We start from the raw sequence: 27536 nt of genomic DNA, 5'->3' as shown, positions 1-27536 counted from the left end.
TGCTCGCTTAATGTAGCAGTGCAATCAGCAGCTTCTTGAAGTCTCCTGAAGTATCCGATTGGATGGCTGCTGCCAGGGACTTGTGGTACTTGTTCTGGAACTTCTCCTTGATGGTTTGAAGGTCAATCTTCAAAGGAAAGACAGAGGAAGAAATTATGAGCAACCATTTTGCCAGTCTGGGAAATGCTCTTTGGACTTCTAAGTTTAAATACTTGGAAAAATCGCATAAGATAGGTAAGCTCTGCAATAACCTCCACTTGCAGTTTTCTGGCTATCATTTATGCACCTCAAACCCTGCCCTAAAATTAGACAAAGCTTTGAACCAACCAAGGAGTTTAAGATTCTCCCAGGAGCTTTGGACATTATCTTGCTCTTCTGCTGCCAGTTTTGCCCTGCAGAGAACACATGGAACAGGAGGACAAGAGGACTGAGCATCCCAACTTTTCACTTTCCGAGTCCTGGATTCTTGGGGAGACAGGTGCGAGAAGACAAAATTCCCATCTGGGAGAGGATCAGGTAATATTGCGTATTGCATCTTTATTGTCTCTGTTTTCTTCTAGAGTAAGAGCTTTTACTTTTGGCAGTGAAGAGGCATCTTAGGGCCTATTCAGATGTCTGCATAACTCTAGGGTTGATTTCTGACAGGGCTTTTTTTGTAGCAGGAACTCCTTGCAAGTAGATATGTTTGCTTAATGTAGCCAATCCTCCAATGTAGCCAATCCTCCTGATGTAGCCAATCCTCCAAGAGCTTACAGGGCTCTTAGTACAGGGCCTACTGTAAGCTCCAATAGGATTGGCTACACCAGGGGGTGTGGCCTAATATGCAAAGGAGTTCCTGCTACAAAAAAAGCCCTGTGTATACCTAGTTTGGGTGAGTAGCTCACATACAAAAAATGCCTCCCAATAATTCCAGAAACCGTGATTTTCCAGATAAGTGAGACCAACACCATACTTTGGATAGTAAGGCAACTGTCTGAAACATACACATTAACATATTTCCTTGGTATTGCATTTATTTAAGAAGATTTATATCCGCTACTCTTCAGAATCTGCCCAAAACAGCATTGTATGAAGGGTGGTGTGGTGGGAATAATTTTAAATGTGCATTATTCAGAGTCCCTTCCCTGGAAAAAACTGCCATCATAGGGTTGCCAGGTCCAATTCAAGAAATATCAGGGGACTTTGGGGGTGGAGCCAGGAGACTTTGGGGGTGGAGCCATAAGCAAGGTTGTGACAAGCATAATTGAATTCCAAAGGGAGTTGTGGTCATCACATTTAAAGGGATAGGACACCTTTTAAATGCCATCCCTCCATTGGAAATAATGAAGGATAGGGGCACCTTCTTTGGGGGCTCATAGAATTGAACCTCTTGGTCCAATCGTTTTGAAACTTGGGGGGTATTTTGAGGAGAGGCACCGGATGCTATGCTGAAAATTTGGTGCCTCTACCTCAAAAAAACAGCCCTCTCAGAGCTTCAGATACATGCCAATCAATTCTCCATTATACCCTATGGGGAATCAGTCTCCATAGGGAATAATGGAGTGTGCAGCAGGCATTTCCCTCCCCCTGCTTTCTAATGACCCTAAAGCAGGGGGAGGGCCTCCAAACCAGGGGATACCCTGCCCCCACCTGGGGATTGGCAACCCTATGCCATTAACTTCAGCAAAGTCCCAGAAAAAGGAACTTCCAGAAGCAATCCTAGAAACACATTCTGGTAGTAAAAAGGAAACTGTGTCCGACGACAACCTCTGTTGTTGAATCTGTCATTTTCTCCGGCATGGTTTCTTTCTTTGCTTTAAAGTTTTTGATTTTTTTGTTTAAAAAATACATGGGAAAACCCCCAAATACAAGTATAACATTAATTCCTAACCAAATCATATGCAATACAGAGCCGATATTTTTCCACAGTGCCATTGCCTCATTCCAATTGTCTGTGCCAGTAAAGCCTTTCGTTTTCAGAAGATAAGTCAATCTGACCATACAAAAAGCTCTTCATTTTCCCTGCCATTCTTGTATATTTGGAGAATATTTGTTTTCCAAACGATGGACAATAGCAATACATGCTGCAGAGAATGCATACAATAGAACTGCTCTGGTTTTGCTCAGCATTCTTCCCAGATAATTCAGAAGAAACATGTTAATTACATTATTATTTATTTTATTTATATTCCGCCTTTTCTCCCTAATGGGAACCCAAAATCGCTTACAGCATTCGCCTCTGCTCTCTTTTATTTTCTCAACAACTCTGTGAGCTAGGTTAGGGAGAGAGTATGTGATCGTCCCAAGACCACCCAGCAAGCTTCCATGGCAGAGCGGGGATTTAAACCTGAGTTTCTCAGACCCCTAGACTGACACTTTAACCCAGGCCTCAGATTCAGCAGGAGCTTACAGGAGCACAGCTCCTGAACCTTCCTGAAGGTTCCCCCTCTTCCTCCCCACCTACCTTGTCCATCGAATAGCAGGTGCAGCTGCATAACAATCCCTGGATTGGGAGAGCAGGTAGCCAGCCAGCCACCAGGGGCTTTGCCACACCCCCAGCAGCCCTCATTAACTCCTGGAGAAGCCCGTGCCACCCTTTCTCCACTTATGTGATTTTGGGTGGCAGTAGCTTGCTGGTCTTTTGACTGGGGGGAGCAAGGAGAGCCCCAGGTGAGCGAGGCCTGCTTGGGCTGGCTGGATCTCTAGCCAGCCCAAGCAGTCCTCGCTCGCCCAGGGCTCTCCTTTCTTGCATCCGGTTGCTTTTGGCTGGGGGGGGACGACAGCATATGCTAATGAGTTATGCTAATGAGCTCTGCCACCTATTTTTCTACAAAATGACCCCTGCTTTAACCACTATACCATGCTGTCTCTGGGGCAGGCAGAATTAGAATTCCAGTTTCGTATGTTAGTCTGTCATCTAACAGAAAGGCTTTGCTTGGGACAGTTTCTGGCATGGTTTCTCATGGTGGAAAAGTGAAGGCTAGGTGGCTAGGAAGAGCATTTGAAATGTGAATCGCTTCTCACTAAATAAAAGAGCTTTCTGGTTCTAAATATAGCGATGGCCTTTGAAAGGGGATGTCAGTGTTACCTTTGGTAACTTTATTTAATATCTAGCAAATTTTAAGAGAGATATTATCGGGGGTCTTGTTTTATTTTATTATTGTAAAACATTGAATTCAGCTGGTCTTTAAAATGCTGTAACTAGTGACAAGCAAACATAAGTAGAATTTGAAACTGCTCCCTTCAGGATAGTTATTTTATTTGGGATATTTAATTGCGACCTCCCAAGAACAATGGTGCCGCAGTAGTAAGAGAATTAACAAAATTAGTACTTTTAAAAAATTGATATGTTTTGACTGAGGGGGCGGCATCTGGACGCCATTGTATCACTACTGAGGGTTAGAAGCAGGGCTTTTTTTGTAGCAGGAACTCCTTTGCACGTTAGGCCACACACCCCTGATGTAGCCAGTCCTCCTGGAGCTTACAGTCAGCCCTGTACTAAGAGCCCTGTAAGCTCTTGGAGGATTGGCTACATCAGGGATGTGTGGCCTAATATGCAAAGGAGTTCCTGCTACCAAAAAAAATAAACCCTGGTTAGAAGCTTGTGCCTCTCCCTGTCTGAACATGATTCTCACTTACCTCAGCCCTTGTCACCAAAATACGAATTAACGTTTCCTCATCCGTTCCTGCTCCTTTCATAGCATCATAGAGACGGGTAGCAAAGTATTCTTGGCAATCTTTTGTACACCTTACTAAAGAATAACATTTTATCAGGACTTTCAGATCAACAACAAGCCCCACACACTCCCCGCCCCCCCCCCCCAAAAAATAAATAAATGTGTGGCCAAGTAACTTGGTGTCTGGAGGAAAACTCTGTGAGCATTTGGTTTTAGATATAAAATGCAAGCCACCTGCTCTGCCAGCCATCATGCTAAGAACCCTGAGCTAGGGTACCAATGCTTTTTTTGAGCAGGAACACACAGGAATGCAGTTCTGGCTGGCTTGATGTCAGGGGGTGTGGCCTAATATGTAAATATGTTCCTGCTGGGCTTTTTATACACAAAAGCCCTGTGCTGAACAATGGTGATGTCAGGGTGTGTGGTCTAATATGCAAATGAACTCCTGCTGGCCTTTTCCCACAAAAAGTCATGTGCTGAATAATGGTGATGTCAGGGGGTGTGGCCTAATATGCAAATTAGATCCCACTGAGCCTTTTCTACAAAAAAACCCCTGGAGGGTACTCACTGCAAAGTCATCCAGGCAGTTCAACTGAGCTTGGATGAGCTTTGGTGTTGGTGGGAAGTGCTATCAAGTTGCAGCCAATTTATGGCATCCCTATAGGGTTTTCAATGAAAGAAATGAACAGAGGTGGTTTGCTATTGCCTGCCTCTACACAGTGACCCTAGACGTCATTGGTAGTCTCCCATCCGACAACTAACCAGGGCTGACCCAGTTTAGCTTCCAAGATCTGACAAAATTGGGGTACTGGAGTAAGTCTGTTTAAGGATTACTGTTGAAATTGTATGCATATGCTGGGTGGTGTTTTTGATTAAGCTATCTCCCTTCTCTGGGCAGCACACTATGTATTGTGGGACTGAAATTTGCAGATTTTTCATCTGCCTTATCATGGTTTCATTTTAGACATAGTACGTGTGTGAAAGAGAAACACGATGCCACTTCTCGATGGCTTGTTAGCTCTGAAAGCTAAAGCAGAACTTTCATGTTAAGTGGCCATCTACAACTCATTCGTAAATGCTGAGAACACACTGAAGATCAGGCTGGCTCCATCTTACTAATAAACTTTTGAAAGGCATTAGAGACCAGAAGGGTGGACTGTGAAACACTGATTGATCCAAAAAGATGATGCCATTTTGCCAATGTGGTGGTCCTCCCAAAATTGTTGGAGCAAGCAACTCAGTATGACTGGACACTGAGAGGTGCTACATTCCTCTAATATTGTATAAGTCTTATCAGGGGTAGAATTCTAGCAGGAGTGTCTTTGCATATTAGGCCACACTCACTGATGTAGCCAAGAGCTTATAAAAAAGAGCCTTGTAAACTTCTGGAGTATTGGCTGCATCGGGGGTGTGGCCTAATATGCAAAGACACTTCCGCTAGAATTCCACCCCTGAGTGTTATCTCTTTGAATTAGATTGCCTCTGTTTGTCTTCATCTGGGAGCTGCCCTCTGACCCTTCCTCTCTTTCTCTCTGTGCACTTTGTTTCCCCCCAATCCTCACATGGCTCTTGGAGTCACACATTTCTGCAGGTGTCTCCTGTAGAAACAATGCCCTCATACTTCCACATATGTAATGCAGGATTTACCTGGCCACTTGTGAGAGGGAAAGTACTCTTTAGATTAGGTTTTTTTCTTTCCTTTCAACTGCAACCCACATGTGAACTGAATCGACTTGAATAAATTTAAGTTCTATAAATTTGCAATATACTTCTTGGGAAATTTATTTACTGCATGCAATATCATGGATCTATGACTGGGCAAATTCTGCCCAGACTAAATTTTCCATTAGCAGGATGGAACTTTCCTGTCTCTTGCTTTCCCACTGCAGCCTATTCCATGAAATATTTACATGGCATTCACTTCCCATATCCACTGCCCCCTTACCACCTATATATCTCTGGCCACTTTCTACATACCCTCCATGCATCTGACAAAGAGAGCTGTGTTTCTCGAAAGCTTACACTACAATAAAATTTGTTAGTCTTAAACAGGGCTTTTTTTGGTAGAAAGAATTCATTTGCATATTAGGCCACCCCCCCTGATATAGCCAATCCTCTAGGAGCTTACAGGGCTCTTAGCACAGGGCCTACTGTAAGCTCGGGGAGGATTGGCTATGTCAGGAGTGTGTGGCCTAATATGCAATGGAGTTCCTGCAACAAAAAAAGCCCTGGTCTTAAAGGTGCTCTGGGACTCTTCACTGGATTGCAGCAACAGAATAACACAGCTAACTCCTCTGAATCCATTCCATGAAAGGCATTTTCTATAGAATCCCAAGCAATAGGGGGTGAGGCTGCAGTGAGAAAGGGGGATTAGTGGCATTTACCAATTCAGTCCAACCCATTATGGATGCCAAGTGATCACGATTTAAAAAATCAATTTTTACCAAGAGTTAGATAAACCTTCTCAAGATCTCCAGAAGTTTCACTCTTAATCGCGTCTTCAATGTCTTTGCCGGTTAACTGTAATCAAAACAACAGGAATAATGTAAATATTTTTACGGTGCTGGAGATTATTGTGTCAGGGCACAAATCACATTAAGAGTTTTATTTTTCTAGCCCTGCTCTTGGTCCAGAACAAGCTTTTCCAGGAATAATGATGGGGTGGGGAAAATCTTTGTGTGTGCCAGTCAGTTGTTAAAGACGTGGACGCAGGACCAAAAAGATGGCAAATGGAATAGGAAATCAGAAAATCAATGTTTCTCTTGCAGTTGCAAAACAACTATTTAGGAGGGGAGTTTAGCTCTCAAGAGGCGTTGTGTATGTGTTGTTGTTCATTCGCACAGTCAAGTTCGACTCTTTGCGACCCCATGGACAAAGTCACGCCAGGCCCTCCTGCCTTCTACCATCCTCCGAAGTCTGCACAAATTTATGTTAGTTACATCAGTAATGTTGTCCAGCCATCTAATCTTTTGCCGTCCCCTTCTTCTCTTGCCTTCTGTCTTTCCCAGCATCAGGGTCTTCTCCAGTGAGTGCTCCCTTCTCATTTGGTGGCCAAAGTATTTGAGCTTCAGCTTCAGCATCTGACCTTCCAGGGAACAGTCTGGGTTGATTTCCCTTAGGACTGACTGATTTGATCTTCTTGCAGTCCAAGGGACTCTCAAGAGTCTTCTCCAGCATCACAGCTCAAAAGCATCTATTCTTCTGCACTCGGCCTTCCTTATGGTCCAGCTCTCACAGCCATACATTACTACTGGGAATACCATCGCTTTGACTATACGGACTTTTGTTGGCGGGGTGATGTCTCTACTTTTTATCATACTGCCCAGGTTCGCCATAGCTGTCCTCCCAAGAAGCAAACGTGACTGAGCTTGGGGACACTGAAACAGTGGGAAGCAGGATTCAAATCTCACTTCCCCAGACCAATTGCCATCCCTGTGCTGGTTCAAATGATCCAATGATGTTCAAGCGTGGGGACTTTGAGTTGGCCCTGTTGACCCAGTTCAGCAGTTTAACCATTGCCGTGCTGTGATCACCCATAAAGAGCTACGATCAACTGCAATGAGTCTCCTGCAATTGAGACCCAGTACATTTCAAGAGGACTGATCAGTGGTTGTCTTGAAAGACAGCGGTCTTAGTTGGAGAATTAAAATGTGCATGGTGCCCTAGGCAGGCCACTGCCAGAGCCCCCCCTCTGCAGTGCCCCCTCTGCCGCTCACATGAAGTAGGGTGGGGGGGGGCACCCAGGAAGGGAGGCAAAGCTGCGCAAGCCAGTCAGACGGCTGGCTTTGTTCCGCCTCCCTTCTGATTGGGAGATGGACCAAAGCCAGCAGGCTGCTATGCAACTGTTGGCTTTGCTCCTATCAGAAAGGGAGGCAAAGTGGAGCCAGCCAGCCGCTTTACAACCAGGGCATTTGCCTAGAGCACCAGGAGGGGAGGAGTGCCCAATTCAGTGCCCCCCCCCCACCTGGTGCCCTAGGCAAATGCCTAATTTGCCTAGTGAAAGAACTGGCTCTGCCAAGCTGAGCCTGGAGGTGAGAGGTCTGGAGGGTGGGGACATGTTGGCTGTGTTGCTATGTCACTTTTGAGAAAAACCTGGAAGTGACAAAGGGCAGCTCCAAGTATCATCAGAAACTCGATGGCAAAAGTTTCTATGGTATATTTCAGGCAGTTCCTAGAACTACCCTGTGTCACTGTACCAGAAGTGATGTAATGATACTGCCATATTGCTGTTTCCCCCCCTCCCACTGCTGCTGCTCATAGTAGCAGTGTGTAAAGAAGGTTGCCAGTACAAAGTCTCCCACCAGAAAGCAGCTGAAACAAAAACAGATATACAAAGGACTCATTGCTTTTAGTAGGGCTGCCAAGCCCCTGGTCCGGGCGGGGAATCTCCCACGCGGGAGGTTCGCAGCCCCCCCCCCCCTGCATTGCTGGAACGATGACGTCACCTGGTAGTGACATCATCAAAATGGTGGCGCGCACGTGGGCTGCTCTAGGCATTTTCTGGAAAACTCTATGGTTTTCCTGGATGATCTAGCCATTTGGGAGGTAAAACTCTATGGTATAAAGTCCTGCTGGGACTTGAAGAGGACTTGGCAACCCTAGCTTTTAGTTATTTTCTGCCTCAGCTTTGTAGCTATAGAGAACATGCTCTCAAGCAAGAGAGTAGCAAATAGCTCAATCTGGTAAATCAACCCTGCGCCAGCCCTAGGCCGCATCCTGAACAAGGATACTTACACGCTTGTAGGCCTCAAAGGTAGCTCTGAGCTGCATGTAATTCCTCTGTGCCAAGACTTGACTGAAAGCCGATTCATCCGTCCCCCAGCGGCCTTCTCCTGCCTCAGAAACGGAAAATGGTTATCAGGCTGGCCTTGCTGCCCAATCTTCCGCGAAGAGGACAACCCCCACCCGAGATTTTAAACAGCAATGCAAGTGTAATTTAAAAGTTCAGGCCAGGGGGAGAAGATGTCCGTACTTATAAGGGCCGTTCAGCGATGCAGCGAGCCGCCAAGGAAGCTTTTAACTCCATGTTAAAATAAATAAATTAAATTGTGAACATTCAGACTTTGCTTAATAGGAACTGAGGAGCAGTTGACAGTTTCCAAGTGCCTGGCTGGAATGTTAGGGAAGGGAAAGAAGAAAGCGTAGGGTGAAGAGATCAACCCGTGTTGTTGTTGTTTTGGTCTGTGCTGGTTGAGAAAGAACTGGAGCTATAAAAAGAGAGTTTTTTCATTTGGCTGCCAACCTGCTTAAGGGCACAGGGGTTCCTCTGGGTAGCTGCACTGCCTTGTCTCTGTTGCCAAGCTCCAGATGGAGCCTGGAGATCTCTCAGAATTACAGCTGACCAGCTCTTCTGGAGGAAATGGCTGCTTTTTAGGGCAGGCTCTATGGCAGGGGTGTCAAACTCATTTGTTATGAGAGCCGAATCTGACATAAATGAGACCTTGTTGGGCCGGGCCATGTTGGGTTCAGCCTGGCCATGTGTGTACCTATTTATGATCTGGTAGCAGAGATTTAAACTTTATAAAGGACACAGGCAAACACAATGTTTAAAAAATCCTTACAACATCCTTAAAACATTAGCACGTTGGTCTTAAAAGTGCTTTCCTGACGCTTTACATAAGAACATAAGAGAAGCCATGCTGGATCAGGCCAATGGATCAGGCCAAAAAAAGACGGTTCACAAGTGGGGCTAGAAGCCCTTCCACTTTGCCCACCCCCCCCCCCCCCACAAGCACCAAGAATACAGAGCATTACTGCCCCAGACAGTTCCAATAATATGCTGTGGCTAATAGCCACTGATGGACCTCTGCTCCATATTTTTATCCAAACCCCTCTTTCCTTCCTTCCCCAGGGAACTGGGGGTGGGGGGAAGAGTCTCAGCCAATTGAAGGAAAGAGAGACTTGGCTCATTAGCTCTGCTGTGCGATTGAGAGAGCCTAACAAAGATTTAGGTTTATTGGATTTATATCCTGTCCTCCCCGCCGGAGCAGGCTATCCCTCCCCACCTTCCTCCATCAGCCAATTGAGAAAATAGAGGTTTTCCTCTGTAGTTCCTATGTGATTGAGCAAATCTTGCAAAGCAAACTGTTATACTTAAAATAAAACATGCTTAAAACATTAGCAATTGTTTGTCTTAAAAGTGCTTTCTTTGTATTTCTCCCATGGGATCCAGGGACCTGGGCAAAGGAAGCTCTGGCTCTTTCCCTCCCTCCCCAGGGGACCAGGAGGGGGAGCAGCCTTAACCAATGGAGAAAATCGAGGTTTTGCTCTGTAGCTCCTGTGCAATTGAGCAAGCCTGGCAAAGCAAGCTGTGATATTGAAGGAACCAAGAGAAAGGGAGAAGGAAGCAGATGACAGCCAGTTGCTTGAGGGCCTGATTCGGCCCCCAGGCCACACGTTTGACACCCCTGCTCTATGACATTATACCCTGCTGATGCCCCCTCAAGCCCTGCCCTAGCGTTGCCACCCTCCAGGTGAGGCCTGGAGACCTGCTTTTACAAGTGATCCCTGAAATAGAATTCAGCCAGTTCTGAATTAACCAAGAGCACTTTATTGCAAGAAGAAACAGTCACAAACAGCACATGCATTTCACTCATTATATACACTCTGGCCATAATTAACCACGCCCTCCCAGCAGGCAACAGTTACTTCTACTGGCTCACTTCAGAATCCTTCATTTGCATCTCTTTGTTACAAGTTGTTACATGCCTAGCCTCCTGATTGGCTATCTCCAGAATCCTTCATTTGCATCTCTTCGTTACAAGTTGTTATATGCCTAGCATCCTGACTGGCCAGTTCTTCCAGGCTTCAGGATCCTGGTTTGCAAGGAGTGTCAGTCTCAAGTACAGGCAACAAGACCCCAGTACAACACAATGCATAACAGTCCCCGGCTGGCAGAAATTAGCTCCCCAGGAGAAAATGGCTGCTTGGAAGGGTGGACTCTATGGCATTGTACCATGCTGAGGCCCCTCCCTTCCCCAAACCCTGCCTCTCTCAGATCCACCCCCAAAGTCTCCAGGTATTTTCCAACACAGACCTGGCAACCCTACTAACCAGGCCCCAACCTTCAAATTTCCAGGTATTTCCCAACCCAGAGCAGACAACCTTGCTTTGTGCTCTCCACGTACCAACTCAATTTCCATCTTGCACTAAGGTTATGCTTACTTCGTAAAGATCCTTGGCATCTTTTTGAGCTAGGCTGTCATTGATCTCCAGTCCTTCCTCTCTGTTAGCCTGGTGAAAATGATATTGTGTGGGGAACAAACAATAAAAAAAGATGTCAAACATCAATGGGAAGTAGTTTCAGGTGGTTTGCTATGTTAGTGTGCTGTAGCAGAAGAAAATTCAAGTCCAGTAGTGCCTTGCAGACCAACAACATTTTTCGGGGTATCAACTTCCATAAGACAAACTTCATTTCTGACAAACTGAGGAGAGGAGAACCATGTATGTCACCCTGAGTTCCTCAGAGGAAAGCCAGGATAAGAATGTACTCTCTAACACATTTTTAGGGGCTCAGGGTGACGCTGATAGTTCTCCTTGTTGAGATATTTGGTTAATATAGCAGAAGAAGAAGACTGCAGTTTTATACCCCACCCTTCTCTCTGAATCAGAGTGGCTTACAATCTTCTATATCTTCTCCCCCCCACAACAGTCACCCTGGGGCTGAGAGAGCTCTCCCAGAAGCTGCCCTTTCAGGGACAACTCCCGCGATAGCTATGGCTGACCCAAGGCCATTCCAGCAGGTGAAAGTGGAGGAGTGGGGAATCAAACCCAGTTCTCCCAGATAAGAGTCTGCACACTTAACCACTACACCAAACTGGCTCTCCAGTAGCAGAGTTGGCCCAATCAGAGAAGCATGACAGTGCAGTAAATAAAACTCCCAATAAGTATATTGCAAAAGTAAAACATACATTTATGCAGGTAGAATCATAGAATCACAGAGTTGGCAGGGGCCATACAGGCCATCTAGTCCCATCCCCTGCTCAATGCAGGATCAACCTAGAACATCCTTGACAGGCATTTGTCCCACCACTGCTGGAAGACTGTCAGGGAGGGGGAGCTTACCACCTATCTAGGGAGCTGATTCCACTGTTGAACAAGGTCGTTTTCGCACTCACCTTCCGCTGGCGCGACCCCCCTCTTCACCGCGCAGGATCTGCGCGGATTTTGCACTAAACGCTGCGGAGCAGCCAGAAAAGCTGGAAGCTCCCGTCGCAAAAGCCGCGCAAAACGCCAAACTGCTTTTTGGCGGTTTCAGTTTGAGCGGCTTTTGCGCCGGGAGCTTCCGGCTTTTCTGGCTGCTCCGCAGCGTTTAGTGCAAAATCCGCGCAGATCCTGCGCGGTGAAGAGGGGGGTCGCGCCGGCGGAAGGTGAGTGCGAAAACGACCTTACTGTGAAAAAGTTTTTTTCCTAATATGCAGCCGGTACTTTCCCACCCAACCTATTATTGTGAGTCTTCTCCTCTGCTGCCAATAGGTAGATTTGGTTCATATTCAGGTTGCAGCAGAAAGGAGAGAGAGATCCCTAATCTAAAGAATACTAATCCCTATCACAAGTGGCTAGCTAAATCAGCATCATGCACATGGAAATATGAGGCCACAGCTTCTGCTGAAGAGAGCTAGAGATGCATCTGACTCCGTTAGGGTTGCCAAGTCCAATTTAAGAAATATCTGGGAACTTTGGGGGTGGAGCCAGGAGACTTTGGGAGTGAAGCCAGGAGACATTGGGGTGGAGCCGAGATCAAGGCTATGACAAGCATAATTGAACTCCAAGGGAGTTCTGGCCATCACATTTAAAGGGACGGCACACCTTTTCAATGCCTTCCTTCCCTAGGAAATAATGATGGATAGGGGCACCTTCTTTTGGGGCTCATAGAATTGGACCCCCTGGTCCAATCGTTTTGAAACTTGGGGGATATTTTGGGGAGAGGCACTAGATGCTGTACTGAAAATTTGGTGCCTCTACCTCAAAACACAGCCCCCCCAGAGCCCCAGGTACTCACGGATCAATTCTCCATTATTTTCTATGGGAATAAATCTCTATAGGTAATAAGAGAGTTCCCAGCAGACATTTTCCTCCCCTCCCCCCGCTTTCTGATGACTCTGAAGTGGGGGGAGGATCTCCAAACCGGGGGATCCCCTGCCCCCGCCTGGGGATTGGCAACCCTAGACTCTGTGAAGAGCCATGAGGAGAAGTGGTGAAAGTCACACAGACAAAGGGTCAGAGAGCAGCTCCCAGGTTAAGACAGAGATACCCTCATGAAGAAGATAACACTTATATAAAGTTAGAGCAATGTGGTGCTCCTCAACGTCTACTCCAGGCATGTTGAGTCGCTTATTCCAACACTCATCTCCTCCATTTTATGTCCACAAAAACTCTGCATGGAAGATTAGACTGAGAAAGAATGAGTAGCCCAAGGTGACCCAGAGAACTTCATGGGAGAGTGGGAATTTGGTCTCCCCACTGAATAGGGCCCATTCCTAAACCAACACTTTGGTTTGGATTAGGGTTGCCAGCCTCCAGGTGGGGCTTGGAGATCTCCTGCTTTTACAACTGATCTCCAGCTGGCAGAGATTGGCTCCCCTGGAGAAAATGGCTGCTTGGAAGGGTGGACTTTATGGCATTGTACCCTGCTGAAGCCCCTCCCCTCTCCAAACCCCACCTTCTCCTGGATCCAGCCCCAAAGTCTCTGGGTATTTTTCAAAGACCCGGCTGTTGGGGGAATTCCCAAAGTTGGCAATTGGATCCTATCTAGATTTCAGTAGATGGCATTCCCAACTGTGGAAATAGGATTACCCCACTTCCCCCTTCCTGCTGTGGCCCCAAATGCCCCCCAAAATGCTGCTTCTGGGAGCTGGTCAGCCCCCAGAAAACTTGGCCAACTTCCCTTGCATTTTCTTTGCATTTTCTTTGCATCACCTGCACTGTCTATAATGTTCTATTTAAAATAGGTTTTTTTCTACCTGTGCTAACAACAGCCACAGGTGATGCATTGCATATAATGAAACAGGGTTTTTTCCCCTTCTTCTTCCTTTTCTTTTCTGGAAACACACCTCTGTAACTGTGCTACCTCACAGGATACTTTGGTTCTTTTGCATGTAAAAAGAAGTCTCACAAAGACATTCACAACTTTTATACTGCCCTCTAGTGAATATTGTCATGTTGGAAAATGTACGCTAAAGGCAGTTCTTTCCCTTTCCTCCTGCAAAAAGAAGCTTTTTGTTCTCTGCAAAAAGTTAACAAAAAGGAACTAAAAAGGCAAGAGATTTTTCTAGGCAACGTGCGACATGACACAGGAGGCTGGATCTGGCGACCTGTCAGGGAAGGAACTGAATAATGAGGATCTTTCCCTTGTTTTCTTCTTCCCCTAGCAGTCACTTCATTTGATGGTATTGACTTCATTTGATGGTATTGAATAATGAGGGGGCTATACTGGTGCTTGAGCAGTGGTCTATCTTTATCTTTATACTACAAGAGTGGGGAAAGGGTAGGGTCACCAGCCCTTGCTTGGCAGTTGGCAGGAGGATTAGGGGACAGAGACATACAAAACAGAACCACATGACACCATTTCTGGCAAAAGAGGAAGTGATGTTATTGTGTCACCGGACATTCTAGGATTTCACCAAAATGCTGTGGTAAAAACCACAGCGTTTGGGGTGATTCCTAAAGCATTGTGTGATGCGGCAACTTCAATTCCAGTTTTACAGTTGCAATGCTGTAGTATTGCACAATGCTGTTCCCCCCACCAAGAAGAAGAAGACGATATTGGATTTATATCCCGCCCTCCACTCCGAAGAGTCTCAGAACGGCTCACAATCTCCTTTCCCTTCCTCCCCCACAACAGACACCCTGTGATGTGGGTGGGGCTGGAGAGGGCTCTCACAGCAGCTGCCCTTTCAAGGACAACCTCTGCCAGAGCTATGGCTGACCCAAGGCCATTCCAGCAGCTGCAAGTGGAGGAGTGGGGAATCAAACCCAGTTCTCCCAGATAAGAGTCCACACACTTAACCACCACACCAAACTGGCTCTCCAAGCATTTTTCCTCCACTGTAAAAATAAGAGGCAGTGGGGTATGCGGGGCTACCATACCAGGAGGGCTGATATTTATTTGATTTTAATTTATCTTGTCTATCTGGGAAAGAGAGGAAGGAAGGAAGGAAGGAAGGAAGGAAGGAAGGAAGGAAGGAAGGAAGGAAGGAAGGAAGGAAGGAAGGAAGGAAGGAAGGAAGGAAGGAAGGAAGGAAGGAAGGAAGGAAGGAAGGAAGGAAGGAAGGAAGGAAGGAAGGAACTAAACACATTATGCATGGGTAGCAGCTCCTTTTTAAAGTTACTGGGGCAGACAAAGGCTGTGATCACACACACTAAATAATGCACTTTCAACTCACTTTAAATGCACTTTCCAACTGGATTTTGCCAGTTCACACAGTCCAATCCAGTTAGAAAGTGCATTTAAAGTGGGTTGAAAGTGCATTATTTAATGTGTGTGATCACAGCTAGTGGATGCTTTCACACATGCTAAATAATGCAGTTTCAATCCACTGCAGCAACCATTTGCAAGTGGATTTTGCTGTTTCACCCAGTTTCATAGTGTATTGAAAGGGTGTTATTTAATGCATGTGAAAGTGCCCAAAGCCAGACTGGTGAATTTATTTGCTTCATCAGGACCATTTTTAGATCAGGTCTTTCTAGTGTCTTCTCAGTCACGATACAGCAACAACCAGACTCTTACCTTCAGCACAGACAGAAGGATCTTTCTTAGGGACCCACTCGTCTCACTCTGAACATCAGATTCCAAGTTCCTGTCGAAAACTGTGCAGAAAAGAGAAACCTTGTGTGCCCTGCCCTGCCCTGGATGTTCCAGATTTGCCCACTCGTATCAGATCTCAGAAGCTAAGCAGCCCGTTAGCACTTGGCTGGATGACTGCCAAAGAAGTTCAGGGTTATTATGCAGAGGCAGGCAATGGCAAACCCCCTGTTGCCTTGAAAACCTTACATGGTCACCATAAGTGCTTGGCTGGGAGACCACCAAGGAAGTCCACAGTTGCTATGCAGAGGCAGACAATGGCAAACCCCCTCTGTTCATCTCTTGCCTGCCTTTAGTTACAGGGTCACTAAAAGCCAGTTGTGACTTGACGGCATTTTCCACCACCGCCAATGTAATATGGGATGTGGAATGGTATGGTATAGCCTGCTCTTGTCAGATCTTGGAAGCTAAACAGGGTCAGTCCTTAGATGGGACACCACCAATGAAGACTCTGCAGAGGAAGGCAATGGCAAACCACCGCCTCTTGCATTGAAAACTCCACAGCCTGCCTGCAACTGGGGAGGGACGGTGGCTCAGTGGTAGAGCATCTGCTTGGGAAGCAGAAGGTCCCAGGTTCAATCCCTGGCATCTCCAAAAAAGGGTCCAGGCAAATAGGTGTGAAAAACCTCAGCTTGAGACCCTGGAGAGCCGCTGCCAGTCTGAGAAGACAATACTGACTTTGATGGACCAAGGGTCTGATTCAGTATAAGGCAGCTTCATATGTTCATATGTTCAACTTGATAACATTTTCCAGCACCCGGCAGCAATGTTTCCTCGAAGCCGCGGAGTCTTGTGAGCAAAAGTTCTACTTTGTGAGCTACTGCCATTAAAGTTGTGAGCTACCGCATAAATTATTGTGCTCTGGGGCCATTTTTGTCTTAGCTCAGGTGTGAACTGGAGGCTCAAAATCTCTGAGCTAGCTTACACTAACTCAGCTTAGAGGGAACACTGACCACCAGTACACACAGCTGTTTTTGTGAATGGGAGCAGGTTCTATCTATAAAAAAGATTTCACTTACTCCTTTTGTAGGCATCCTTCATGGCTATGATTTGCTGGGAGAGAGATAATAAACACACATGATCAGTAACGTGTACATGATTTTAGAAACCACGCTGGTTTGGAAATCATTGCAAACTGTGATTTATGGCAACATGAGTAAACGCCGCTGCCTCCCAGCCAGCCCTTCTCTCTAAATTATATCCAGACTGGCAAAATATTGTTTGTACTAAGGGTGTTCTCTGCTAGGGATGCCAACCTCCATTTGGGACATGGAGATCCCGCAGAATTACAGCTCATCTCTAGATTACAGAGACCAGTTTCCCTGCAGAAAATGACTAAATAGTGTTAATAATTTGCTGGAAGCCTTTGTGCTAAAGTACGCCATCTGAGTTGCTGGAGGCAGAGGCCAGTGAACTGTTCCCCAAAGGGAAGATATCAACCTTCTAACCATCTATGGATCTTTACAGGAATACTCTCAAGAGGAAGTTTGATGATGTTAGCAGGGCTTTTTTTTTTGGGGGGGGGGGGAGCCAGCAGGAACTCATTTGACTATTAAGCCACACCCCCTGGTGCCAAGCCAGCCAGAACTGCGCTGCTGTGTGATCCTGCTAAAAAAAAAGCCCTGATGTTAGCTAAATATACTTGAGAAAGGGATGTCTGCCTCAAGGGGGGACCTGGAGATCCCCTGGAATTGCAGCTCATATCCAGACTATAGAGATCAGTTCCCCTGCAGAAAACGGATGCTTTGAGGGGGGACTCTAGAGCAGGGATGTCAAATATGTGGCCCAGGGGCCAAATCAGGCCCCTGAGCATCTGGCTGTCATCTGCTTCCTTCTCCCTTTCTCTTGCTTCCTTCTGCATATCAGCTTGCTTTGCAAGGCTTGCTTTGCAATCGCACAGCAGAGCTACTGAGCCTTCCTTCTGTTAGCTGAGGCTCCTCCCCCTCCTCTTCCCCTGGAGAAGGAAGGAAAGAGCCAGAGTTTCTTTTGCCCAGTTCCTAGGATACCATGGAAGAAATAAAAGGAAAACGCCTTTGAGACCAATGAGTGTTAATGTTTTAAGCATGTTTTATTTTTTAAGTTTTTTAAAAAATCTTTAATTGTAAGAACATAAGAACATAAGAGAAGCCATGTTGGATCAGGCCAACGGCCCATCAAGTCCAACACTCTGTGTCACACAGTGGCAAAAAATGTTATATACACAGATGCACTGTGGCTAATAGCCACTGATGGACCTCTGCTCCATATTTTTATCTAAACCCCTCTTGAAGGTGGCTATACTTGTGGCCGCCACCACCTCCTGTGGCAGTGAATTCCACATGTTAATCACCCTTTGGGTGAAGAAGTACTTCCTTTTATCCGTTTTAACCTGTCTGCTCAGCAATTTCATCGAATGCCCACGAGTTCTTGTATTGTGAGAAAGGGAGAAAAGTACTTCTTTCTCTACTTTCTCCATTCCATGCATTATCTTGTAAACCTCTATCATGTCACCCCGCAGTCGACGTTTCTCCAAGCTAAAGAGTCCCAAGCGTTCCAGCCCTTTAATCATTCTAGTTGCCCTTCTCTGCACCTTCTCTAAAGCTATAATATCCTTTTTGAGGTGCGGCGACCAGAACTGCACACAGTACTCCAAATGAGACCGCACCATCGATTTATACAGGGGCATTATGATACTGGCTGATTTGTTTTCAATTCCCTTCCTAATAATTCCCAGCATGGTGTTGGCCTTTTTTATTGCAAACGCACACTGTCTTGACACTTTCAGTGAGTTATCTATCATGACCCCAAGATCTCTCTCTTGATCAGTCTCTGCCAGTTCACACCCCATCAACTTGTATTTGTAGCTGGGATTCTTAGCCCCAATGTGCATTACTTTGCACTTGGCCACATTGAACCGCATCTGCCACGTTGACGCCCACTCACCCAGCCTCAACAGATCCCTTTGGAGTTCCTCACAATCCTCTCTGGTTCTCACCACCCTGAACAATTTAGTGTCATCCGCAAACTTGGCCACTTCACTGCTCACTCCCAACTCTAAATCATTTATGAACAAGTTAAAGAGCATGGGACCCAGTACCGAGCCCTGCGGCACCCCACTGCTTACCGTCCTCCACTGCGAAGACTGCCCATTTATACTCACTCTCTGCTTCCTATTACTCAGCCAGTTTTTGATCCACAAGAGGACCTGTCCTTTTACTCCATGATTCTCAAGCTTTCTAAGGAGCCTTTGATGAGGAACTTTATCAAAAGCTTTCTGGAAGTCAAGGTAAACAACATCTATCGGGTCTCACAATCGAATTGTGTTTGTCTGTGTCCTTTATAAAGTTTATAGCTCTCCTAAAAAAAAGTAAAGGTAGTCCCTGCGCAAGCACCAGTCGTTTCTGACTCTGAGGCGACGTTGCTTTCACGACATTTTCACGGCAGACCTTTTATGGGGTGGTTTGCCATTGCCTTCCCTGGTCATCTACACTTTCCCCCCAGCAAGCTGGGGACTCATTTTACCGACCTCGGAAGGATGGAAGGCTGAGTCAACCTCGAGCCAGCTACCTGAACCAGCTTCTGCTGAGATCAAACTCAGGTTGTGAGCAGAGAGCTCCGACTGCATTACTGCAGCTTTACCACTCTGCTACCTAATCTTAAATAGGTACACGCATGGCCTGGTCCGACATGGTCTGGCTCGACAAGGTCTCATTTATGTCAGATTCAGCCCTCATAACAAATGAGTTCGACACCCCTGCTCTAGAGCATTGTACTTCACTGAGGTCCCTGCCTTCCCCAGGCTCCATCCCCAAATCTCTGGGAGCTTTTCAACCTGGATCTGGCAATTGTACTTTCCCCATCCCCCCATGGGTGGCTGGGGAGGGGGTATCTTGCAACCCTAACTACATCTGTCTTGCATTTCCATTCCAATGGTGACGTGGGATTCAGAACCCTGGGGTTCTAAACCAGAACGTTGACTTCTAGTTCCATCCCAAGCAATGTTCCCTCTAAGCTGCAGAGTCCTGTGAGCAAAAATTCTACTTTGTGGGCTACTGGCATTAAAGTAGTAAGCTACTGCATCAATTATTGTGGTCTGGGGCCATTTTTCCAGAGCTAAGACAAAACGGTATTATCTGGAGGCTAAAGATCTGTCGGCTCGCTCACGCTAACTCAGCTTAGAGGGAACACTGATCCCAAGACTTCTTGACTAAGACTGGCCTCCTCTGCAGTCATTTTTCTTAAAGGCATGCCAAAGATTCAAAAATACAGCCCCCCTACCTGGTTGACCAGTGTACAAAGGACCTCAATGAGTACAGATTCATCAGTCCCTGCTCCTTTCATTGCTTTCCGAAGTTCTCTGGCATTGTATTCACATGGCCGGTCCAGGAGGGCCAGTGCTGTCTTTTCAAAGTTCCCACTCAGCTCTCCTTTAAGAACTTCTTCCAAATCCTGAGCAAAAGATCATAGCAAAGACGTACAAAGACATGTCAGTCAGACTGGAAGTCAGAGGATGGGTGTGAAGTGTTCAGAGAGCACCACCCCAGTCCAGCAAGGGAGAACTCTTGTGGCTTTCCACAGACTATGCCAATTTGAACAAAATTCAAGTGCAATGGCACCTTTAAGACCAACTAAGTTTTATTCAAATTATAAGCTTTCATGTGCACACAAACAGGCTTTTTAAAAACACAGGTAATAGTGTGGTACTATAATGGAATAATTCAGAAATATGCTCTAGTAAAAGGATAGGGACTGTGAACTATACTATTGGGTACTGGCTGTTACTGTAAGTATATTCTTTTTTTCCCATTTATATATTTTATTGAATTTTGAAAATATACAAGTTAATATCAATATTAATAATCATATACAATTAATCTTATGGAATCAGGTTATAAACAAGCATAAATACTTACATACAATAAAATATCTAGTAAGAATTTTAAGTTATATAGATGTGTCTAGATACGTAGACCATTTTCTATCCAAGGAGAGAGATCAAGATGAAAACAAGATTAACATTAAGGCAATAATTCCTGCATCAGAATACAATCAATCTGATTGAACCCATATTATCATTAAACTATTCTTAATGTGTAATTTCTGCATTGTTTGATATTTTGTATTTAAATGCTTATGCTTTGTTCCAGCTTTTTTCCAGCTGTGTCTGATTTCTGCCTTTCAGATTTCTGCAGTCTAAACACTATTGCTCAGACTTTGTTTCTGCAATCCAAACCCTATCGCAGGGGTTCCCAATAGGGTTGCCAAGTCCAATTCAAGAAATATCTGGGGACTTTGGGGGTGGAGCCAGGAGGCATTGGAGGTGGAGCCATAAGCAAAGCTGTAACAAGCACAACTGAACTCCAAAGGGAGTTCTGGCCATCACATTTAAGGGGACCACATACCTTTTTAATGCATTCCCTACGTTAGAAATAATGAAGGATAGGGGCACCTTCTTTTGGGGCTCATAGAATTGGATCCCCTGGTCCAATCTTTTTGAAACTTGGAGAGCATTTTGAGGCGAGTCATCAGATGCTACGCTGAATATTTGGTACCTCTACCTCAAAAAACCTCCCCTCTAGAGCCCCAGATACCACAGGATTAATATACCATATGGCCCAGCAGACATTTCCCGCCCCCCCCCCCCCCACTCTGGTTTCTGATGACCCTGAAGCTCCGGAGGGCCTCTAAACCAGGGATCCCTGCTCCCACCAGGGGATTGGCACCTCTACTCACAAGTTGCTGAACTTCCAAGTTTTTCACAGTAACACAGGGTAACCAAAGTTTCAAGTTTTCCTTCACACTATGCAAGCGACCTCTGCAAAGATTGTGTAACAAACGGGGGGAGGGGTCTGGGCTGCATTCACAGCCATGTTGTTCTGCCTCCCCCCCTCCCCTTCAGCCTTAAAGACGCAGGCACACCATCCAAAGAGGAAGCCTTTGCAAAAGGTGTCTGAGGTGGAAAGTCACATGGTGGCTGTGGGGGCGGGGCTTCCCCTGCCGGTCAGTTGACTGGGGTGGGAAGGAGCCTGGGAAAGCGGGAGAACCCCCGCTGGACCTGGGGATTGGCAAGCCTAGTTCCCAATGTGATACCCAGGGATTTTTAGGAGCAGGAACTCCTTTGCATATTAGGCCACACTCTCCTGATGTAACCAATCCTCCAAGAGGTTATAGGGCTCTTCGTACAGAGCCTACTGTAAGCTCCAGGAGGATTGGCTGCATCAGGGGTGTGTGGCCTAATATGCAAAGGAGTTCCTGCTGTAAAAAAAAAGCCCTTTTGGTGCCCCTTGGGGCATTCAACAGCACCTTTTCTGGTCCCCACCAGGAGAGCGTAATAAAATATATGAGAGGTGGGCCTAAACATGTAACCAGTTGCATTAGGAACTGGAAACTAGCCTTAAGTGGCCATGTTTCATTAAAAATAATATTGATAGAGCTGCCAAGTTTTATCCAGATCCCGATGGGGAATCCTCTTTACACGCATGAAGCATGTGTGGCACAATGATGTCACCTGGAAGTGATGTTATCACACTGAGCTCATTGCCAGGGGTGGGGGGGACACTGTATCACTTGGGAAAAAACTCTATGGAGCTGGCATGCTTTAGGGGCGGAGCTCCCCCTGCTGGCCAGCTACGTGATGGGTTCAGTGGGGGAATGTTGTATCACTTGGGGAAAAACTCTATGGTGCTGGCATGCTTTAGGGACAGGGCTCCCCCTGCTGGCCAGCTACGTGATGGGTTCAGTGGGGGGATGTTGTATCACTTGGGGAAAAACTCTATGGTGCTGGCAGGCTTTAGGGGCGGAGCTCCCCCTGCTGGCCAGCTGCGTGATGGGTTGGGGCCCTGAAATCAGGGGAACCCCTTCGCCTGGCGGGAGGCTGGGAACTCTAAATATTGAATATCATTAATTGTCAGAAATGGCACCTTTCTTCATTAGCGTATATCAGAAATGGCTCTGTTGACGCATGACAAACGCACACAAATTTATCCCAATGAATATACCTTGCCATACATGGTTTTGTACTTCTGTTTCATTTGTAGCCTCTGGTCGGACGAACGTGTGGAGAGGAGCTCGATGATAACCTTTTCATCGGTCCCTACAAAATATGATCGGGAGAATGTAACACCATCACCCCCCTCAGAGTTACCTGCAAAGGAAGGTTCACTTATTTCCTCTACACCTACGGGCCCACTGCTGGCACCAAAGAACTAAACAGCCAGAAAACACCAGATATCTCCCTTGTATAATGAAAACAATGCACTAATATCTCCAGCATACAAATAATGCACAAAACACTAGTATTACTTATGAGAAAAATTCAAAATGTTGTCACACACACACTGTTGCCAAAAATACAATATCCAGAATAACATAAACCAAACCACCAAGTTCCATTACAGTTCCAGGCTTCCAAGGAATATGTAAAGACTTGTACAACACTCAAAGGCGAAATAAATATATTCTCCCACTGTGCATAAAATATGTTCTCAACGAAATTTCGATCGTTATATTTCCCGTTTCGATTAGTACCTTTGTCAAGAGATGCACATATGAATAGCCTAAGAGTATAAAAGTAAACAAACAATGCCAAAGAACTGGCACAGTCAATCACAAACAATTTTGACAATGAATATAGCTGATGGCCCATTATCTGAACTTCAAGGAAGTGAAACCCCAGGTAGCCCCATGCCTTTCTGCATCCCTTAAATAGCTGCGTAATCTACTGTAATTGATACCTCTGCTTATCTTATTATCCGGGTTGCAAGGATATTCAGGTAAATAAAGCTGCATTGCAGAAGTACGTGCGTATAATCACTTGCTACTTAATATAAACAGGAGTCCAGCAGCACCTTGGAGGTTTATTATTGCTGCGCCTGACAAGCCGGAACTCTCCCTAGAAGCTAAAATGACTAAACAGAGACTTTGGTCGCATTGTATTATAGCAGGGGTGGCCAAACTTGCTTAATACAAGAGCCACGTAGAATAAATATCATATGTTTGAGAGTCACGAGACAGGAACATCAGATGTTTGAGAGCCACAAGACAGAAAAGAAGGAAAGAAGGCAAATAGATGGAGGGAGGAGGGAAAGAGAGGTGGAAAGAAAGCAACTTCAGCTTCAAATGCATTCTCCAAGCCAGCTGACAGGGTGATGGGGGCTTCAAGAGCCACACACAATGTGTGAAAGAGCCACATGTGGCTCCCAAGCCACAGTTTGGCCACCCCAGTATTATATTATGAGAAGAGTCACTGGAAAAGGCGATAGCACTCGGGAAAGTTGAAGGCAGCAGGAAAACAGTAAGAGCCAACATGAGATGGATGGACTCAGTCAAGGAAGCTCTGCCTGCAAGACCTACACAAGGCTGTTAAGGAGAGGGCATTTTGGAGGTCATCAGAGGGTCACCCTAAATCAGAAGCGACTTGACAGCATTTAACATGCACAAACAATATGGTACCCCCAGGGCTTTTATTTATTTTTATTTTTTTGGCAGGAACGCACAGGAACACAGTTCTAGCTGGCTTGGCACCAGGGGGTGTGGCCTAATATGCAAATAAGTTCCTCCTGGGCTTTTTCTACAAAAAAACTCCTGGCTACCCCTCTGGAATAGATTCCCATGTTGTTATGAAAGGACAAAAGGTGAGACAGGACCGGTGTTCCCTCTAAGCTGAATTAGTGTGAGCTAACTCACAGATCTTGAGCCTCCAGCTCACACATTTTTGTCTTAGCTCATGAAAAATGGCCCCAGAGCACAATAATTTATGCAGTAGCTCACAGCTTTAATGCCAGTAGTTCACAACTTTAATACCAGTAGCTCACAGTGTTCCCACTAAGCTGAGTGGCGTGAGCTAGCTCACAGATTTTTAGCCTCCAGCTGACACATTTTTGTCTTAGCTCAGGAAAAATGGCCCTAGAGCACACTAATGTGTGCAGTAGCTCACAACTTTAATGCCAGTAGCTCACAAAGTAGAATTTTTGCTCACAAGACTCTGCAGTTTAGAGGGAACACTGGACAGGACCATACTGCATTTTAGACAATAAATAGAATAATACTTTACAAACATTGGGAAAAAAGTGCTTGTACACTAAAAGCGCTTATAAGAGTCCGTTCTGTCGTAATTTTCAAAGGACTCCTTGCAGCCATTTATTGAAAAGTAGTGTTATGTTGGATGGGAAATAATGGTGTAGAGATTGTTGTGAGTTTGAGAGCGCGGTGTGTCTGTGATAATTGTGTGTGTGAATGTGTGGTTAGTTTTCTATGGGTGCATCACCCTGAGTTTTGTAATTGTGATATGGCTATAGTGTTATGTTGTCACTTTAAATTTTGCATGTTTGATAAAAATCATATGCATTCTAAAAAATATTATTTTCCAAATATTTTTTTTTCATTATTAGTTTCACGGTTATACTTGGGTGTGGTGCTTTTTCCATGATTCTCCTATTTGTTTTGTTACTACCTGTAGGTTGGCAACCCTGGGACTCTCACATAACAACGGGCAGCATTCTTACTTACCCATCCCTTTGCAAGCTTTATGTATCTTCTTGGCATCTCGCTCTGCGTTGAAATCATGATGCCGTCGAACGGTTGGCTAAGAAAGAGAAAGAGAGCTCAGCTGGGAAGTCAATTATGACTTTTTAATCTAGTCCTCTGCTCCTCTTTTTAAAAACAGAGAACAGAACCTGCCCAAGTCCCTCCTCTGTCCCCTCTCCCCAGCACCTAAATATTCAAACTGCTGGGAAAAGTCTCCTTTATCCCTGATTGCATTGATCTTTATGGACCTTAAGCCCAGGTGGGTTGGCCTCTTTTCCTGTTTCACTACATGAATACAGAACTGCACCGTTCTCCCACAGGGCTATCAGTTCACCTTTTTAAAGTCCTGCCCTTTCTCCAAGATGCTCTGGATGGTGTAAGTCTCATCTTTTTTATCTTCACAGTGCCTGGCCCAAATTCTTCTCAGTTAGTATCACGACACAGTAGGGAGAGAAGCATCTCTCTGGTTTTGATCTGGACTACCACACCACACTGACAGGTAACCTGGTCCCAGGAAAAACCATAGGGCTGGGCAGGTAGGGTTGGGAAATACCTGGAAATTTTAAATGTCTTCCCTCCATTTGGAAATAATGAAGGACAGGGGCTTCTGCTTTTGGGGCTCATACATTTGGATTCTCTAATCCAATCTTTTCAAAACATGGGTGTTGTTTTGAGGAGAGGCATCGGATGCTATGCTGAAAATTTGGTGCCTCTACCTTAAAAAACAGCCCCCCCCCCCCCCGCAGAGCCCCAGATACCCACAGATCAATTCTCCATTATACCCTACTGGAATCAGTCTCCTTAGGGAATAATAGTGTCCAGCACTCCCCCCTTCTGATAACCCTGAAGCAGGGGGGCGGGGCTTCCAAACTGGGGGATCCTCTGCTCCCAACTGGGGATTGGCAACCCTAATGCAATGCCATAGAGTCTACCCTTCAAAGCAGCCATTTTCTCCAGGGGAGCTGGAGATCAGATCCAATCTAATCCAATCAGATCCGATCTAAGCAGGAGATCTCCAGGTCCCACCAGGAGGCTGGCAACCCTAACATGGGTTATCTGTCCCAGATTCAGTGTTGTTAGAAAGTGTTTTGGTTCCCCGCCCCCCACTTCCCCAATGTGGTACATTTACGCATCTTCCAAGGCAGCGAACATCAGCGAACATTAAAACATTCAAAACATTAACATCACACACAGATACACACATATTCAATGATACAATAAGCACTTTTCTTCTGGGCATAAAGTCAAAGCAGACTTATGGTGACCCAGTAGGATTTTGAAGGCAAAAGATGTTCAGAGGTGGTTTGAAGAAGAAAAGAAGAGATTGGATTTATACCTTGCCCTTCACTACCCAAAGGAGTCTCAGCGGTTTACAATCTCCTTTCCCTTCCCCTCCCTACAACAGACACCCTTTGAGGCAGGTGGGATTGAGATACCTCTGACAGAACTGCTCTGAGCGAACTGGGACTCACCCAAGGTCACTCCAGTAGTTGCATGTGGAGGAGTCGGGAATCAAAGCCAGTTTGGTGTAGTGGTTAAGCCTACCTGTCCAGACTCTTATCTGGGAGAACCGGGTTTGATTCCCCACTCCTCCACCTGCTGGAATGGCCTTGGGTCAACCATAGCTATTGCAGGAGATGTCCTTGAAAGGGCAGCTGCTGTGGGAGCCCTCTCAGCCCAACCCATCTCACAGAATGTCTGTTGTGAGGGGAGAAGATATAGGAGATTGTAAACCGCTCTGAGTCTCTGATTCAGAGAGAAGGGCGGGGTATACATCTGCAGTCTTCTTCTTCTTCTGTTCTCCCATACAAGAGTCCGCACACTTAACCACTACACCAAACTGGCTCTCTTTTGCCTCCCTCCATGTCAGGGCCCTGGTATTTCCTTGGAGGTCTCCCATCCAGGCCTTGGATTCAGCAGGAGCTCACAGGAGCACACACAGCTCCTGAACCTTTCTGACGCTTCTGCCTCCTCCCCCCGCACCGTGTCCATTGAACAGTAGGTGCAGCAGCATAACAATTCCTGGATGAGCTCCACTGCCTCTTTTTCTACAAAATGACCCTTGCTTCCATCCAAATACTAGCCAGGGCTGACCCTGCTTAACTTCTGAGATCTGACGAGGTCAGGCTAGCCTGGACTGATACAATAAGCATAAATAGATCTACAGACATTAACATGCACGCACAACCGAGGAGGACCAACAAAATTGGCATGTTTATCCTGACAAGGTCAGGCTAGCCTGGACCAGCACAATAAGCGTAAATAGATCTACAGACATTAACATGCACGCACAACTGAGGAGGACCAACAAAATTGGCATGTTTAATTCGAGATTAGAATTGCAGTTAAGATAAAGGAGCCCAAATAGCCTCAGGATGCAAACCAGATCAAATCCTTTGATTCTCAACCCAGATATTAATATGGGCTCCCTTTTATTCATGCAGCACCTAGGAAAAGCCAGACGGTTAGCTCATCAGAGCAAAAATGGAGGGAAGGAGTCAGTGGAGGAGAGATGTTTACTTACGTGAAAGTTGCCCATTTCCCTTTAGCACTCAATAGCCTTTGTCTTGACT

General features: G+C 45.8%; 1 protein-coding gene across 1 annotated transcript; it reads right to left on the bottom strand.

The window, feature by feature from the left end:
- ANXA13 (annexin A13) lies at positions 1–27536 on the bottom strand. The gene is made up of 11 exons (XM_060242932.1): positions 27488–27536; positions 24946–25021; positions 22437–22531; positions 19717–19887; positions 16479–16512; positions 15385–15464; positions 10821–10889; positions 8391–8492; positions 6101–6176; positions 3619–3731; positions 1–127 (listed from the first exon to the last, which is right to left on the bottom strand). The coding sequence occupies exons 1-11, from the start codon at positions 27500–27502 to the stop codon at positions 8–10; spliced, it is 951 nt and encodes a 316-aa protein (XP_060098915.1). The 5' UTR covers positions 27503–27536; the 3' UTR covers positions 1–7.

This window comes from Heteronotia binoei, chromosome 7 (assembly GCF_032191835.1).
Source record: "Heteronotia binoei isolate CCM8104 ecotype False Entrance Well chromosome 7, APGP_CSIRO_Hbin_v1, whole genome shotgun sequence".
In the NCBI taxonomy this organism is placed as follows: domain Eukaryota; kingdom Metazoa; phylum Chordata; class Lepidosauria; order Squamata; family Gekkonidae; genus Heteronotia; species Heteronotia binoei.
This window is presented reverse-complemented; position numbering and strand designations above follow the sequence as displayed.

Excerpts from the sequence above, each read along its gene's own strand:
- ANXA13 (XM_060242932.1), bottom strand. Across the intron at positions 19,888-22,436 it reads ACAAAACCATGTATGGCAAG|GATTTGGAAGAAGTTCTTAA; the intron begins GTATATTCATTG and ends TCTTTTGCTCAG. Across the intron at positions 15,465-16,478 it reads GAAGGATGCCTACAAAAGGA|TTTTCGACAGGAACTTGGAA; the intron begins GTAAGTGAAATC and ends TTTTCTGCACAG.